This window comes from Saimiri boliviensis, chromosome 4 (assembly GCF_048565385.1).
Source record: "Saimiri boliviensis isolate mSaiBol1 chromosome 4, mSaiBol1.pri, whole genome shotgun sequence".
Taxonomy (NCBI): Eukaryota; Metazoa; Chordata; class Mammalia; order Primates; family Cebidae; genus Saimiri; species Saimiri boliviensis.
Window position 1 is genome coordinate 151,558,801 of NC_133452.1, and position 16,033 is coordinate 151,574,833.

Sequence of the window (16,033 nt, forward strand, 5' to 3'; positions counted from 1 at the left end):
TGCTGGGATTACAGGCATGAGACAACATGCCTGGCCTGGCATCTCTTAATATATACGGGCCAGAGGGAAAAGTGGGATTTAGACAAGTCAGCCTCTACTTCTCTTGCAGTTTCTAAGCTCAAAAAAGCAAAACAAAAAACAAACCTGTGTGCGTGTGTGTGTGTGTGTGTGCGTGTGTGTGTGTGTGTGTGTGTGTGTGTGTGTGTGTGTTGGGAGAGCAGGAAGGAGATTCGCAGAAATAAAAGAGGAAAAGGAGCTGGGCTCAATGGTGTTGCAGTGAGTGAGTGAGAAAGTGAAAGCGACTGAACGTCTCATGTCTCAGGGTGCAGGGATGGAGTGATTCTAAATAGCCCTGTCTGTTCATATGCTTAGTTCTGTTGAAACCAGAGATTTGTCTTTGACTTACCTTCATTCTTCTTCTTTAAACTCCAATTCTGCTTAATCTTTCTTGAATCACAGATTATTTTAAGATTCTAGTGAACCTCTCTCAGAAAACTGCACATCAGGATATACACACAGTTTTTGTAAACCGTCTAGTATTAGCAGTTTCCCAGATTCCACATTAAACACCATTAATCTTATTTTAGACCATTTTTTATACCATACCCAAACTTTTGAATCGTGAATAGGCAAGCTCCTAGGCATGCTTCAGAGCCCAGCTCAAATGTTCCCTCTCCAGCAAAACTTTCTTGCATGCCCAAATCAGCTGGGCAGCCCTTCCTTCATGCTTTCATTGACGCTTTCTGAGATCTGCATCCCATAATCACGCCTTTCCTGATTGGTCTCCTCTACTAGACTGTGAGCTCTCCTTTATCTTTCTCACTCATTTTTGGACCCAGTGCCTAGCACAGAAATGTTGAAGGAACAGAGTATAAATGAAAATAATGAGTTTCTTACTTGAAATGCAAAGCAAGCCATCTCTACCTTCTGCAAATTCGAGGAAAAAATAGGAAGCTGTATCTGATGGGACTTCTTTCGGGGGCTCTGCCAATCTGCTGGGACAGCTGCAAGCCAGCCTGCGGAACTAGCATCCATTTTGGCTTCAAGAAGATAAGGGGCTGTCAACACAAGTGGAATGACAGGGAGGAGCTGGTGGGAAAGCAGCATTGCCTCAGAGATTTCCACCATGATTAGATCAGGGAGTGTGTAATTGGAAATGTGCTTGTGGGGAGATTGCTTGAGGTTCCAGGCTTATTATGTTAGGGAACAGCCCTGGTCCCCGGGTGAAAGGCAGCAAAGGTTACCTGCTCTGCGGGACAGCAGAGCTCCATCTTTCCCTTGAAGTGTGAATGTGAAGCCCCTGGGCCAGGCTCCCAGGCGCACCATGTGGTTCAAGTGTCAGCCCCACCAAAGCTCTGGTCTGTCCTGAGACAGGAGCAGAGACTCAGCCACAGCTTGGAGACCCTGAGCTTGGAGGATATAAGGGGAGCAGCTGCCTGAAGGGCTTTAGGGTCTCTGGGCTAGAAACTCTTCCCTGTAGCACAGATTTCTCAGAAGGGCCATGAATATATTGGCTCAGTTACAGAGGACACACTCAGCAAGCTTCGAAGGAAGCCGATTTTCTATTCCTCCAAGAGGGATCTCAGGAGGACAGTAAAGCTCCTTCTGAAATTATTTAACCTAAAAGCTTCTGATGAAGAGCAGGCACACTGCCTTGCTTGTAGCACTTTCACCCTCCAGAAGCTTCCCACAGATTTCATTGTGTTCTTAACTGCGGCACAGTGACATAGGTGGGAAGTATCAACTCCACCATTTTAAGGACAGATAGCTTTGCTTTATTTGCTGCTGAGAGGATCTTGTCTTAAAAAAACGTAGTTGGTCTTAGCCCCAAAGCCCCCCAAAAGACCCAGCTTTAGCTCTCTGTCCTCACACAAAGGAGAGCCTGGTCTTTGTGGAGTGACTTATGAAGGCCTCCCCAGAAGACACAGGCCAGATACCCCGTGTGCCTCTGCCACTCACCCATAGGCACACTCCGTCATATTGACAAATGTGGCAACCCTCCAAGACAGCCATTTCCGGATGCAGGGACAGGACCCTCGGTGGGGTGAGCTGAGCAAGAAGCCATGGCATGATGGCTCACAGTCCTGGGTGAATGCAGCTGGGTAACCCTCATTCATCTTACCTGCGTATGTGCAGAAAACCCCTTCCGTTCCTCAACCGTAGTTGTGAGCACCAAAGGACTTTGCCAAACCTCTCCCACCACTCAGGAAATGTTTGGGGCCTGGCAAAACACAAAACATACTTTCTCAGGCACTTCTTGTTTTCCTATTTTCCACTTTTCACTGCCTGTTAATCTGGAGTGAAATCGAGTCCATATGTTCCAAGTCCCTTTGCCTAATTCTCTGCGGCATGACTTTTTCCTCTAAAATTATTTGAAGTCCCAAAGTTTTTGATCTTTTGCCTTAGAAAGAGGGCACCACATTTTGCCACAAGTGTATGTAAACCTGAGACCTAAAGAACGTGTATTGTCTTGGTGTTCCTGGGGGCGTGTGGATGAAGCATGGGACAAGTGGCTCCCTCATCCTTTCAGGGAAATTGTCCAGGAGCAAGAAAGAGCAGACTGCCTCCTCAGGCTGTGCAGAGTGAGCTAGGGCGGTATTCTTTTCTCGTGGCAAGAGGGGAAAGCCTTTGTAGGTTTCCACATTAGAAAATTAGCCATGGCTGGTAAAGGGCTTATAAAAAAAAGGGGGGGCCTCTGCTTCTGCCTGAACCCCTCATTTTCTGTCTCCCTGGTAGAATCGACTTACCCTCATGTCAAAGAAATGGCATAGCCACGTCCTTAGGGAAGAGTGCAGGATGGCCTCTACTTGTTTCCTACATTAAACAGAGAGAGAGTACTTTTCTCTTAAGAGCCATTTTGGTGCTTTCTCTGGGGTGGAAAGAAAGGCACTATGCTAAGACAGATGATTGTGATGAGGACATCAAAGAAAGACCTGTGGTATTTGCCGGAGAGCCGAGCCCAAAGCCCAGACTGACAGGCCGTTTGCAGAAGTAGTGTCTGTATGCTTCCTTCAGGAGAAATCCCAGCATACAGTGAGTGGCATCTGACACACCCAGGATTGTGACTAGAAGTCTATACTTAGAATTGTGCTTCATGGCCGGGCGCGGTGGCTCACGCCTGTAATCCCAGCACTTTGGGAGGCCGAGGCGGGTGGATCACGAGGTCAAGAGATCAAGACCATCCTGGTCAACATGGTGAAGCCCCGTCTCTACTAAAAATACAAAAATAGCTGGGCATGGTGGCACGTGCCTGTAATCCCAGCTACTCAGGAGGCTGAGGCAGGAGAATTGCCTGAACCCAGGAGATGGAGGTTGCGGTGAGCCGAGATGGTGCTGTTGCACTCTAGCCTGGGTAACAAGAGCAAAACTCCATCTCAAAAAAAAAAAAAAAATTGTGCTTCATTAGCAAAAACCTTTTGATAGGGCAGATTGGTGTGGGGAAAAGCTAGGAAAAGAATCTGAGGATCTTGGAAGTCCCAGAGTGGGCTTTGCAGAAGCCCCTTGAGAGAGGTCGGGTAAGGGAAGACTGTACAGAATACAGAGAAAACAGCTCAGCAGTTTGTGCAGGGTCTGCTGGCTCTACATTTTGGGTTCCTTTTAGAACTGGAAGCATTATCTTACTTTTAACAATAGGTCCCAAAGTCTTCAAGAAGTTATTGTGCAATGTATGATGCTGCCTGGGTCTCAGAACCAGAGGGGATCCATGCATGGGCTTCAGGTTGGGGCAGGGTTTTGTGCATGTCTGAGTTGCACGTTTTGGAGAGAGAGTGTCCACAGCTTTCACTAAGAATCATAAAGCGGTCTTGAGTGACTGGAGCAAGAAGATCTGGCAACAGAGCCCAGGCCTCTGAAGCGTTCAAGATTCAGGGTCAGCAGAGCCTTCTACCAGCTGTCCAGGGCTCAGGAACTGGGGTGGCTCCATGGGAACTTGGACCTGCCAGGTCGCCTAGACTTTGGAGGGCCCTTTTCCCATCATTGTGAGTGCTGTCCTTCAAAGGTCTTCCTGTCTCTTTGTGGATTTTTTTAATTAGAATTTTTTTCTGACCATAAAATTACAAATTGAGAAAATATGGAAAAATGCAGTGAAGAAAATAAAGCCAACCATAATCCAACCAATCCAACCAATGCTACTCATCAGAGTTAACCTCCTAGGGATTTTCTCTTTCTTTTGTCATTTTAAAGAGGATTGAGATCATATATATCTATGAATGGAGCCCTTTTCATTTAACATTACATCATAATCATCTTACTTGCCATTGAAAGGTCTTCATAAGCATCATTTTCTATGGCTACACAATATTCTATTATATGGCTATATGACTGCTGACTTACCCCTTTTTCTGTTGAGCATTCGCATTGTTCCCCGTTGTTTTGTTTTTTGTTTTGTGACAGGGTCTTACTGTCACCTAGGCTGGAGTGCAGTGGCACAATCATAGTTCACTGTAGCCTTAAATTCCTGGGCTTAAGGGATTCACTACCTCAGCCTCCCAAGAAGCTGGAACTACAGGCATGCATCACCAAGCCTGGCTCTTTTTTTTTTTTTTTTTAAGAAGTGGGATGTGGGATCTTGCTATGTTGCTCAGACTTGTCTCAAACTCCTGTCCTCAAGTGATCTTCCCAAAACTCTGAGATTATGGGTGTGAGCCACTGCATCTAGCCTCTGTTCCCAGTTTTTTGCTTTGATAAATAATGCAGTCAGAACTATCTTTGGGCAAGAAGCCACACTTGCATTTTGGATTATTACTTTATGATAAATTCCTAGAAGTCTTGTTTTGAAGATACTGTGTATTAAGATGTTACTGAGACCCATCTGTAAAGCGTGAATGTTGCAAGAGACTGTGGGCGAAGTGGTGGGGCCAGGCAACAGGGCTTGCTGTGTTCCTACTGCACATTGGATGTACCACAAGGTGCTGTGGGTATTAATGGAGACTTAAGCAATTAAAAGACCCAGCCCTATCCTCAAGGTCCTTACTGTATAATGCAGAACTGTTTCATACATATTAGGTTGGTGCAAAAGTAACTGTGGTTTTAGCATTAAAAAGAGGGCAACATAATTACTTTTAATGGCAAAACCGCAATTACCTTTGCACCAACCTAATAAATCGCCTAAGGAAAGACATGTCTGTATCTCAGATCCCTGGGGAATCCACACGTGAGTCTCAGGATGGAGTTGCATTTTTGTGTATCATGTCATGTTTATGTTACATTTTCTGGGACTTTCATCAGAATCTTTTTATCTGTGGAGCTGCAAAGAGGTCGATCTCCTGACCTCGTGATCCACCTGCCTCAGCCTCCCAAAGTGCTGGGATTCCAGGCGTGAGCCACTGCGCCTGGCCTAAAGATAGGGTGTAGCAGAGGCCAGAGCCTTCACCCAACGGGTGTGAGGCAGATTTGTCACCTGTCCCTGCAGTGACCTATCACTCCATTTACATATAAATCTGTTCCTGGTAGCATGAGCCAGTGTTACACGAGCCTTATGCCTATAAGATCATATTGTCAGAACATAATGTTACACAGGTGTGTGGCCCTTTCGGTGATACAAACCAATGTCATCTCATCTCTCGGCCAGAGCGTCAGTCCTCACCTAGTTGCGAAGCATTAAATGAGCTTTTCACTGCTATTTCATGGCCATGAGGGGGACCGGCCCAGCTCTGCCAACACAGAAGAAAAGGCAAGGAGGTATGATCATTATTCTGTAGGCTTTTTGCTCAGGGCCGGAACTAGATGTGCACGTGGAAACTGACAGCCATCTTTTATATTTCTTTTCTCCAATCTGCACTGACCAGTTTGGATTTGGCTAGCTCTTCCAATGGGAGAATGAGAAAGCCATGTGCCAGGCTGTGGCCCTGGACAGACATCTGCAATTGCTTGATTTTTACAAAATCTCATCTTAGCTCAGCATGTTGTAAGGGTTCGTGGATTTTGTCAATTGAGTGCCCATAGTCAGGACAAGTGGGATAGGGTGGGGTGTGTCTCATTACCCCATTTCCCTTGGGGTCTCTCCTACATCTGTGGCTGGAGTGCCCAGAGGGTCTGTGGGTGAGCATGCCTCGACCACAGAGACCTGCCCCAGCACGGGTGCTTTCACTCAGTAGCTCCCAAGTCTTTTGCCTAGCGTCTGTTTTAGCTGACTTGCTAACAAATCTGTGTATATGTTTTTTGTAGTTTTTTTTGTTTTTGTTTTTTTTTTGCCCTGCAGTTGGCTGTTTCTCCAGGTCCAGCTGAGTTGTTTTTCTTCTTCCCTGGCTCTTGGCTTCCATGGAATAAATCCCTTTCTCGTTCCCTGGCACTCTCCTTTGCTTTGATCCTTTGTTTTCTCCAGACCCAGAACTACTTAGTCTCCTAAAAGGGCTCTGAGAGGCATTTTGGTCTTCCTGTAATTTATACACACATTACAGTCATCACGTAAGACTAATTCTTATCTGGCCTGACCTCCACTGGCCAAAAGCAACACACTCCACCCTGAAGCAGATGGGGGTCGGGGAGGAAACAGGCACTGCCAACCCCTCAGATTTAGGCAATATCCGCTCTTTATGGGAAAAGAACAACTTGAAACAAACACTTCTGTGGCCACTGCCAGCCCTAATCCAGAATGCAAAATAAACAAGCATGATAATGCTCAAAATACAATCTTGGGGAATTGTGGAGGGTGGAGGGGATCAGACGTTAGCTAAAAGCTTAGACCTCCAAAGGGTATCATTAAGAAATTCTTCACACTTAATCAGACTCACCTTGGCTAGGATTTAAGCTTATGTATTCTGATTCTGTCCAAATAGAAATACTCTTCTCCTTTCACTATGTCATTTTAAATAATAATATATTTTTACTAAAAATGATATTTTAAATATGAAATATAACAAACCATTGTGTAAGATAATTGTAATGGAATATATTTTATATATAAAAATATTGAATAATTTAATGCTACTATCTTTTGTATTTAAATAATATAAAAGCAAAATCTATTTCTGTCTAAAATGTTATAGATTTGTATAAATAAAACATAAAATGAAACATTTTATACTGCCTTAGCAAACATTGCCAAACATTTCTAAAATGTAGGTTACTTAAATATCTTAAAATAAACCTTATTGTTTAAATCAATACCAGACGTTTAACATTGAAAGTAAGTAATTCATGGTTTCTGAGACCAGAACACCTGTAATCCTAGCACTTTGGGACTTAGCGGGTAGGGGGTCACTTAAGACCAGGAATTCAAGACCAGCCTGAGCAATATAAGGAGAACCCTGTTTCTTAAAAAAAAAATTTAAGAGACCCCTTCTCTTTAAAAAAAAAAAATGGCCAGGCATGGTGGCTCATGCCTGTAATGCCAGCACTTTGGGAGGCCAAGGCAGGTAAATCACAAGGTCAAGAGTTTGAGACCAGCCTGACCAACATGGTGAAACAAACTACAAAAATTAGCTGGGTGTGGTGGTAGGCACCTGTATTCTCAGCTACTTGGGAGGCTGAGGCCAGAGAATTGTTTGAACCCAGGAGGCGGAGGTTGCAATGAGCTGAGATCATGCCATAGCACTCCAGCCTGAGCAACAGGGCAAGACTCTGTCTCAAAAAAAAAAAAAAAAAAAAAGAAAAGAAAAAAGAAAAAAATAATTAGCTGGGTGTGGTGGCACCTACAGTCTTAGCTACTCAGGAGGCTGAGGCAGGAGGATTGCTTGAGCCCAGAGGTTTGAGGCTGCAGTGAGCTGTGATCGCACCACTGCAATACAGCCTGGGCAACAGTGAGATTCTGCCTCAAAAACAAACAAACAAAAAAACAAATTAACTAATGCAACATAAATATTTAAAGTAATATTGAAATACATAGAATATCTTCTTTTTCTTTTCTTTATTTTTGAGACAGAATCTTGCTGTTACCCAGGCTGGAGTGCAGTGGCCGAAACACAGCTCACTGCCGCTTCAACCTCCCCGGCTCAAGTGATTCCTTCACCTCAGCCTCCTGAGAAGCTGGGACCACAGGCGTGCCCACCACACCCGGCCAATTATTATAATAATTATTATTATTTTTGTAGAGATGGGATCTCACCATGTTATCCAAGCTGGCCTCCAACTCCTGGGCTCAAGCCCTCCTCCGGCCTCGGCCTCCCAAAGTGCTGGGACAACAGACATGAACCACCACTCCTGGTCTTCTTTTTCTATTAATGTGAAATATTTTAAGACCTGACCCAGGGATGCGCGCTCGGGCATGGTCCCGCCCCGCTGACCGCTGTCTTCCTCCACCCCCGCAGGCATCGGCAAGAATGTCATCTGCGACCGCACGGCCACGCCGCTGGACGCCTTCCGCATGACCTCCGCCGCCCACTACTACCCCAAGCTCATGAGCATCATGGGCAACGTGCTGCGCTTCCTGCCGGCCTTCGTGCGCATGAAGCAGCTGATCGAGGAGGGCTACGTGGGCGAGCCGCTGGTGTGCGAGGTGCAGGTGCACGGCGGCAGCCTGCTGGGCAAGAAGTACAACTGGAGCTGCGACGACCTGATGGGTGGCGGCGGCCTGCACTCCGTGGGCACCTACATCATCGACCTGCTCACCTTCCTCACGGGCCAGAAGGCCGTCAAGGTCCACGGGCTGCTCAAGACCTTCGTGAAGCAGACGGACCACATCAAGGGCATCCGCCAGATCACCAGCGACGACTTCTGCACCTTCCAGATGGTGCTGGAGGGCGGGGTGTGCTGCACGGTCACCCTCAACTTCAACGTGCCCGGCGAGTTCAAGCAGGACGTCACTGTGGTGGGCTCCGCCGGGCGCCTGCTGGCCGTGGGCACCGACCTGTATGGGCAGCGCAACAGCGCCCCAGAGCAGGAGCTGCTGGTGCAGGATGCCACGCCGGTGAGCAACTCCCTGCTGCCCGAGAAGGCCTTTAGCGACATCCCCTCGCCCTACCTGCGCGGCACCATCAAGATGATGCAGGCGGTGCGCCAGGCCTTCCAGGACCAGGACGACAGGCGCACGTGGGACGGGCGGCCCCTCACCATGGCCGCCACCTTCGACGACTGCCTGTATGCCTTGTGCGTGGTGGACACCATCAAGAGGTCCAGCCAGACGGGCGAGTGGCAGAACATTGCCATCATGACCGAGGAGCCGGAGCTGAGCCCTGCCTACCTGATCAGCGAGGCCATGCGCCGCAGCAGGATGTCCCTTTACTGTTAGCACAGACTGGGGACCTCGGGAATTGAGCCTTCTGCAGGGGATGTCCACAGAGAGGGAAAGGAGACAGTGGCCATGGGCAATGTGGGGATCGGGGAGGTGGAGGGACAGTGTGAATAAGTGGCATCTGGGAAGGTAAACTCCAGTCCCGGGGCCCCAAACCAGACTGTTGGTGGGCTGAGTCTATAGCCTAGAAGCATTCAGGAGGGCCTGCCATTCCCGGGATGACCCCTGCTGGGTATTTGCACCAGAGTGGTTTGGTTTAGCTGCCTCTGCTGCGCTTTACTGTGACAAGCAAGGAGGGGTTGCTTCCCTCCCTACCTCATCCACCCCTCACACACCTTGGCGTCTTGCAAGCCAAGTGGTCCTCAAGGTCAAGGCACCAGTATCAGATGCAAACTCAGTGCCCGGGACACCCACCGCTGGCAGGAGAAGGCTCATTTTCACAGTCTGCAGAAGCCTGTTAGGCTGGGGTTGGGGGGTGGGATGGGCTGTTGGGAAAGTTCAGATTCCAGGAAGCTGCTATTTGTCAGATGTAAGGTATCCGAAGGCAAAAGTACTTAGTAGCCAAGTGGCCAGCTTTTGATTGATTGGGCTTCCTCATAGGAAGCACTGAGGGTGTGTCTTCGCACTTGGTTCATTGCCCTTCACCTGGTGGAGAGAGGTCAGAAATAGCAAGCAGAAAGCAGGACTCCCGGAAGCCACAAGGAAAGAGCTCAGATTGCACCGAAACAGAGGGAGCAGAGAATAAAATTGCTTCTTTGAACTTGTCAACAATTTAAAAACTGCAGAGTCACCTTATAACTTTATTTCCAGTAAAGGTGAAATTGAGTGTCACAGGGGTTACTGAGGTGTTAAGGTAGCCCTGCCACATGGCTCTCCAGGCAGTGCCAAGAAGCCAGCACAAGTATGGGTTTGACCATAAGCTCATACGCTGCCCCCAAAGACTGGGGACAGCTGTGTGCCTCAGTGTTGCAGTGTGAATTCCCTGACAAGGCAAAGTGAGACTAGCCAGGGAGGTGTTTGGGGCTCGATCACCCATCTCTCCTACCAAGCTGGCAAGAGCTTTTAGGAAATTCATCCAGCTTTGTGGATTTTAAAGGAAGACTTCAGTTCCAATCAGAATCCTTTCTTTAAAAAAAAAAAAAAAAAAAAAAAAGTATTTTTCTTAGCTCCAGCATTTGCTTTCAGGATTCTGACACCAGAGAATTTAGGGGTAGGTACTAAACTAAACTAAACAAAAGGACAAGGAGCATTATTTTTAGTGTTTCTAAGGGGCCATACTTAGCATTGAGAAGGCTAATGTTGGAAAAAACATGTTCTTCTAATTGATCTCCTGTCTCTCTTGTCTTTGCACACTCTGCTTACAGAGTTTTTGTTAGAGTTGCTGACTGCAGGCTGGGAGCAGGCAGTGCCAAAAGGGAACACACACACAGACACACACACACACACACACATACACACACACACACACAGAGAGAGAGAGAGAGAGAGAGAGAGATTTGTGAATGCTTGCTACCATCAAATTTCACTGAAATCATTCTTAAAAATTCAGATCTGGTCTTGAAAGAAAGATCAAGTCAAGCACATTCAGAGAACAGGGAATTATCCTTTGTTATCTTTGCTTAATCCTTCACCCCACAAAAGACATTTGTCAAGGGTGAACGTGGAGGCCATTCCTCATAAGTCTATGTAGCTTTCGTTCACAGGCTCACTGAAGTCCAACAGTGTCTTTACATGCAGCTGAGGTTTAGAGTTCTTTTCAGATAGCTGGCATTAGAACTAGAAGGGAATCTAAGAAGCCTGGAGTCCACTGCCAGCCTTAGTAGGCAAAAGCTGAGAATGAACAGCACAATCAGTTGCATCCTTCATTGTCCTCCATAGGGTCAATATACTTTGAAGCCCAGGCTACTCATAGATGCAAGTGTGGTGTGTCCAAACACCAGGGGAATGTTGGGCATTTTCTAGTAAAGAGATGTATTGCCTTTCTGGAAAGAATCACCCTGCTTCATGGGGCTTTGCTGCAGCACTGCAAGGTCGGTCAGCTGAAAATCCATGCCTTGTGGATGTTCATTTGGTCCCTGACAGACTTTACGGTCAGCATTCCTGCTCTTGCGGCTACCAGTTCCAAACTGGAGATTTACTGGAATGGAAGTCTCCCCATAATAGTTTGAACAGAGGGCCATGTCATGGACTGTTTGGGTTCCGTTCTTCTAAATTGCTCTCTGGGAAAGTAGTTTTTGTGGAAACATTTGAATTATTAATTTTTTTTCTAGCTACCCTAAAGGGCTTTGATAAGGGATGAAGGGAAAGCAAATGAAATGACTCAATGGGTTTTGTTTTTCTAAGTCATTCATAACCTAAATAGGGATATTTCTGGAGTTTCAATTGTATGTTTCTGTACTAAATCTTAATACTTGGGAAATCTTTTCCCAATATTTGGGGTTTGGAGGAGAGGTCCCCAAAAAGGCCTCTAAGCTCTGTAATAAATATTTAGTATCTAAAACAAAAATTATCATTTGAGGCTGGGTATATAGAAAGAACATATATTCTTTAAAAGAAGCATGAAAAAATATTTTAATAAGTGTACTCAAATTTTATCCACTGAAGTGCATGTAGTAGGTAGATGAAGGAACGAGAGAAAGAAACGAGCTAGATAGTTCATTTTCTTTAAATATAACAATATTATAGCAAATGGGTTTGAGATACTTCTTTTTTTTTTTTTTTTTTTTTTTTTTTTTTTGAGACAGAGTTTTGCTCTTGTTGCCTAGGCTAGAGTACAATGGCACGATCTCGGCTCACTACAATCTCTGCCTCCCAGATTTAAGTGATTCTCCTGCCTCAGCCTCCCGAGTAGCTGGGATTACAGGCATGTGCCACCACACTGGCTAATTTTGTACTTTTAGTAGAGACGGGGTTTCTCCATCATGGTCAGGCTGGTCTCAAACTCCCGACCTCAGGTGATCTGCCCACCTCAGCCTCCCAAAGTGCTGGGATTACAGGCATGAGCCACTGCGCCCGGCTGAGATACTTCTTTAGTGCTCCATTTGCCCTTATCCCATCACATGCAAAGACTTAATTTGGGGTGGCAGGATGAAGCTGAAACCTCTGGTCTTCGAGAGCATTCTGCAGAAGGACTTTGTTTCAGCCCAGCACCCTTAATCATACCCTTAGGGGTTTTGGTACCTTTAACTGACTTTGACCTAGAACTAACACCCAGCAATATTTCAGCTCCTTTCTGCTTTGTTGAATGTGTTTCAAGGGCTTTGATGTAAGGAGGCAGTACTTTAAGAGTCTTCCCATTTAGTTCCCGCTTGCCTATTTTGTTCCCATCCATGTGTGGGTGTCCCTAGATTCCAAGTCCTGAGAGACGGTGTGGGTCAGGGTTCTTACCTGCTATCTAAAAATGTTTGGGAGTGCCCTGGACCTATTCAAAAGTTTAGAATCTGTAATCACCGTCAGATCCTCCAGGACTTCTCCCCTCAACAGAGAATTGTACTGTAGGGCACCCCAGGCCCACCTTAGCCTACATGGCAGCAAATACCACTGTGCCAGGTATATCTGGACTCTTGGGTAGTCTTGGCCAACTCCAAGACTGGCCAATTCCAGGACTTGTCCACTGTGTGCAGAGTATTTTCAGTATGTTATCTCATGCAATACATGAAGACAGTCCTATAGCGTTCGGTATTGCTATTTCTTTTATACACATGGGAAAATGGAGGCAGGAAGAGGAAGAGGAACTTGTCCAAAGTCACACAACTGTTAGGTGGAAATGGGGTCATTCAAATCCAAAATCTTCTGCAGACTGCACTGCCTCCCAAGAAGAGATGTGGGCACCTCCTGTTCCCACCAGGCAGGAAAGCGCTCCTTATCAACTTCTCCAGGGGTCTGCTGTCACTCCCAGGAAGGACAGTGACAGGCATGGCCTGGCCTCCAGCTTCACCCAGCCTGCGGTCAGCACTCTTCTGTCCAGCAGCATGTAACATCTGAAGTTCTGCCAGGAGCTGATAGAGCTGCGCAGGGAAGTAGCCAGTGTTTCTTCCCCTCCCCAAATGGAAATATCACTCAGCCTCTTTTAAAATTGACTTCCTCAGTTGATTTTGATCGTAGGTGATGCAGCAAGCCTCAGGCCTGGGTATTTTCAAAATCTTGTTGGCTGACTATTATAGATGGCCTTGGAATTTTTTCTTGGGGGTCTGAATGTAACATAGGAAAATGTCCTTTCTCGGGGAGTGGGGCTTTAAAGTTCGTTTGTTTGTGACTCAAATTTTAGCTGTGTACTGCGCCTTTACACTCTTACTCTCTTCATCTTGTCTCAGAGCCACAGCTGTTGAATTTAGTGGTCATAAGTTGGGTTTCTGATCTGATCTCTTGCATTCTCGTGGGTACTTGGGGCAGAATCAGCTTTGTTAATGATTTTCTGGGCAAAAAGGAAATTCAGTTGCATCTGAAGGGGCTTCACAGTCCAATATGTGCCGTCCCTTTGTTTTATATAACGGAGAGTGATGGTCAAGGCCACCCCCATCTTTAGCGGTAGAGCCAGCACAAGAAGTCAGGTTTCCCGCCTCTTAAGTCCCATACTGCCTCACACAGCACCTCCAGAGCTCTGGGGAAAGGAGGCTCAGAGAGGTAAAGTGACTTGTCTGAGGTCCTATGGCTAGTGGGTGAAGAAGTTGGAATTAGAACTGAAACCTGCATTGGAATGGATTCCCTAAGCTGTTGCAGGGAAATTCATTTTTAAAAATAAACTCAATCATGTCTTGAATGTACTCAGAAAATGAGCTGTTTAAAATTTCTCATTGTGACTGTAATGTGAACAATGATCTCTAACTTGTATTTTATTTGGCAAGAATGGAGGATGTGCATTCAGATCTTCACCTCTGGGATTTCCTGAGACTTGCTCTGCTTGGATCCCCCTCCACCCATATCCTCACCCAACTCCTAGACATTAAAACAAATCTAGCCTGAGCACGCCTACTGCTCCACCACCGCCTGCTTTCTTTGGCCATCAGAGCCTTGGAGTTTATAGGACAGAGGCCATGACATTAGGGAGCTTGTTTAAAAATCAACGATCAGAGAGGAGGGCCATCTAAGAAAAGTGGTGTGCAACTGCTGCATTATTTCAGAGTCTTTCCCAGTGGCAGGCATGCCCGCCCCTCTGCCTTCTCCCCACCAGGCACAGGAGCCAGCAGCTGGACTGTGCTTTGAGCTCCAGGAGACACCTACCCAGACTGACTGGGGCTTCTGGGACTTCTCATAAGAGGCGTCAAGAGCTCCTGTGCTTCTTTAAAAGGAGACGGACTCGGTGTTCCCATTGGAGTCTGGGCACTGTCTCAGGAGGGAAAGGCAATGACCCTCTGGCCTTCTTCTCCCCCATGTCACAGTCCCCATTTGCTGGAGCCCTTGACGGGCCACCAAAACATGTGGCTCTCATTCAGCCTCCTAAAGTGTTGCACTACTGAATCCTCCTGTTTACACCAACAGTGAATAGAGTAATGAAAGGAATATGCTTTATGCAGTGGCTTGATGCTCAGTGTGGCAATCAAAAGCTTGCCTGGGCAGATGGAGTCAGGGGCTACAAAACAGTCATGGAGTTGTCACAAGGTCACTGTCTCTCTCTCCTTCCCCTCCCAGGTCTCTGCTGTCCCCTGCAGCCACCACAAGGGCTAAGCTGGTGAATGAACCCCTTGGTTTTTCCTTAGAAACACTATGACTTATTTGTGATTCTTAGTCTAATCCCAGGTTAAGATACAGAACAAAAGCTTGTGACCTGACCTGTTCCTTTGCCGCCTTTCTTCTCTTTCAGGCACCTGGACGTGTTTAGTATTCTGCCCTGTGCCTTGCCCAGGGGAGGGAGAAGTTTCTAGCAATTATGGCTTTCTGTCTGCTGCCTGGTGCTTTTACAGTACTTCATCTGTTTTTTATTGTTGTTGTTGTGTTTTTTTAACTAAAATGGCATTTGTTTGGCTGTCACTGTCGAGTATATATATATTGTTTTACAAACATGAGTATATATGTATGTATATGTGTAAAACCAAACTTATATATAAGAAGTCAAGGCATGTATACTAGATATTTTAAAGAGTTATTTATCAAGGGAAAAAGATGTGTGTTATAAAGTAAACAGAGTCTATATTTTCTATATAATGTAGATAGTCAAACATAGCTTATAAATTATAGGAGGTTTTGGTTTTCTTTTTTATTATTAAAGGAAAAAAAAGAAAAAAAAGGACAATGAATGCAACTGTCCTTAGTGTTTTTAAGGCCAAACTCCTGTGGGAGCTGGGAGGTGGCCCTCCCCTTGGGCCTCTAGCGGCTCCGTGTCTGCCACTCCGAGCTCCGGAGCGGATTCCCATTGTGACCTCTGTGATGCTCGATGCTTAGGGCCAGCGGTCAGCATCACTCAGCCAGCTGGCCTGTGCCGCTCCGACGTGGCTTCCAGCTGTTCTCCGCAATTTGCATTGGTGGGATAAAGGAATGAAAAGGATAAATAAAGATTTAAAAGAAAATACAGTTTCAGCTCTTTGCCTGTTTTTTTATACCCTGCTCTCAATTTAGGTGCCTGATCGGTTTGTGGGGTCTGAAGCATGAGTGGGTGCCTACAAGGTAGAGGGGTATGTGTGTCTGTTGTGTTTGTGTGTATGCTGGGGGAGGCCATTCATGAGTCAGCGTCCGTGAGCTGAACAATGGAAATCAATGAACCTACAATTTTGATTGAAAACCAACGCATTTGAGAACTGAAGGCACTTCAAAGCCATCTGGTTCAAACCCTCATTTCGGAAATGTGGAAATGAAAGGGAAGTAACCTACCTATGGCCTTTTGGTATGTATATGTGTGTCCAAAGCTAGTGTGGACAACCAAAGCTAGTG

The 16,033-nt window shown here is 46.2% G+C and overlaps 1 protein-coding gene across 4 annotated transcripts in view; it reads left to right on the forward strand.

Moving 5' to 3' along the window:
• The window catches only part of GFOD1 (Gfo/Idh/MocA-like oxidoreductase domain containing 1), a 129,122-nt gene extending 113,448 nt beyond the window's left edge, over positions 1 to 15,674 (forward strand). For all 4 annotated transcript variants that reach the window (XM_074398455.1, XM_003927337.3, XM_074398453.1 and 1 more), the window contains exon 2: positions 8,247 to 15,674. In XM_074398455.1, the coding sequence (XP_074254556.1) occupies positions 8,303 to 9,166 (864 nt within the window). In that variant the 5' untranslated portion in view covers positions 8,247 to 8,302 and the 3' untranslated portion in view covers positions 9,167 to 15,674. The remainder of the gene's footprint in view (positions 1 to 8,246) is intronic.
• The last annotated feature ends 359 nt before the right edge of the window (positions 15,675 to 16,033 follow it).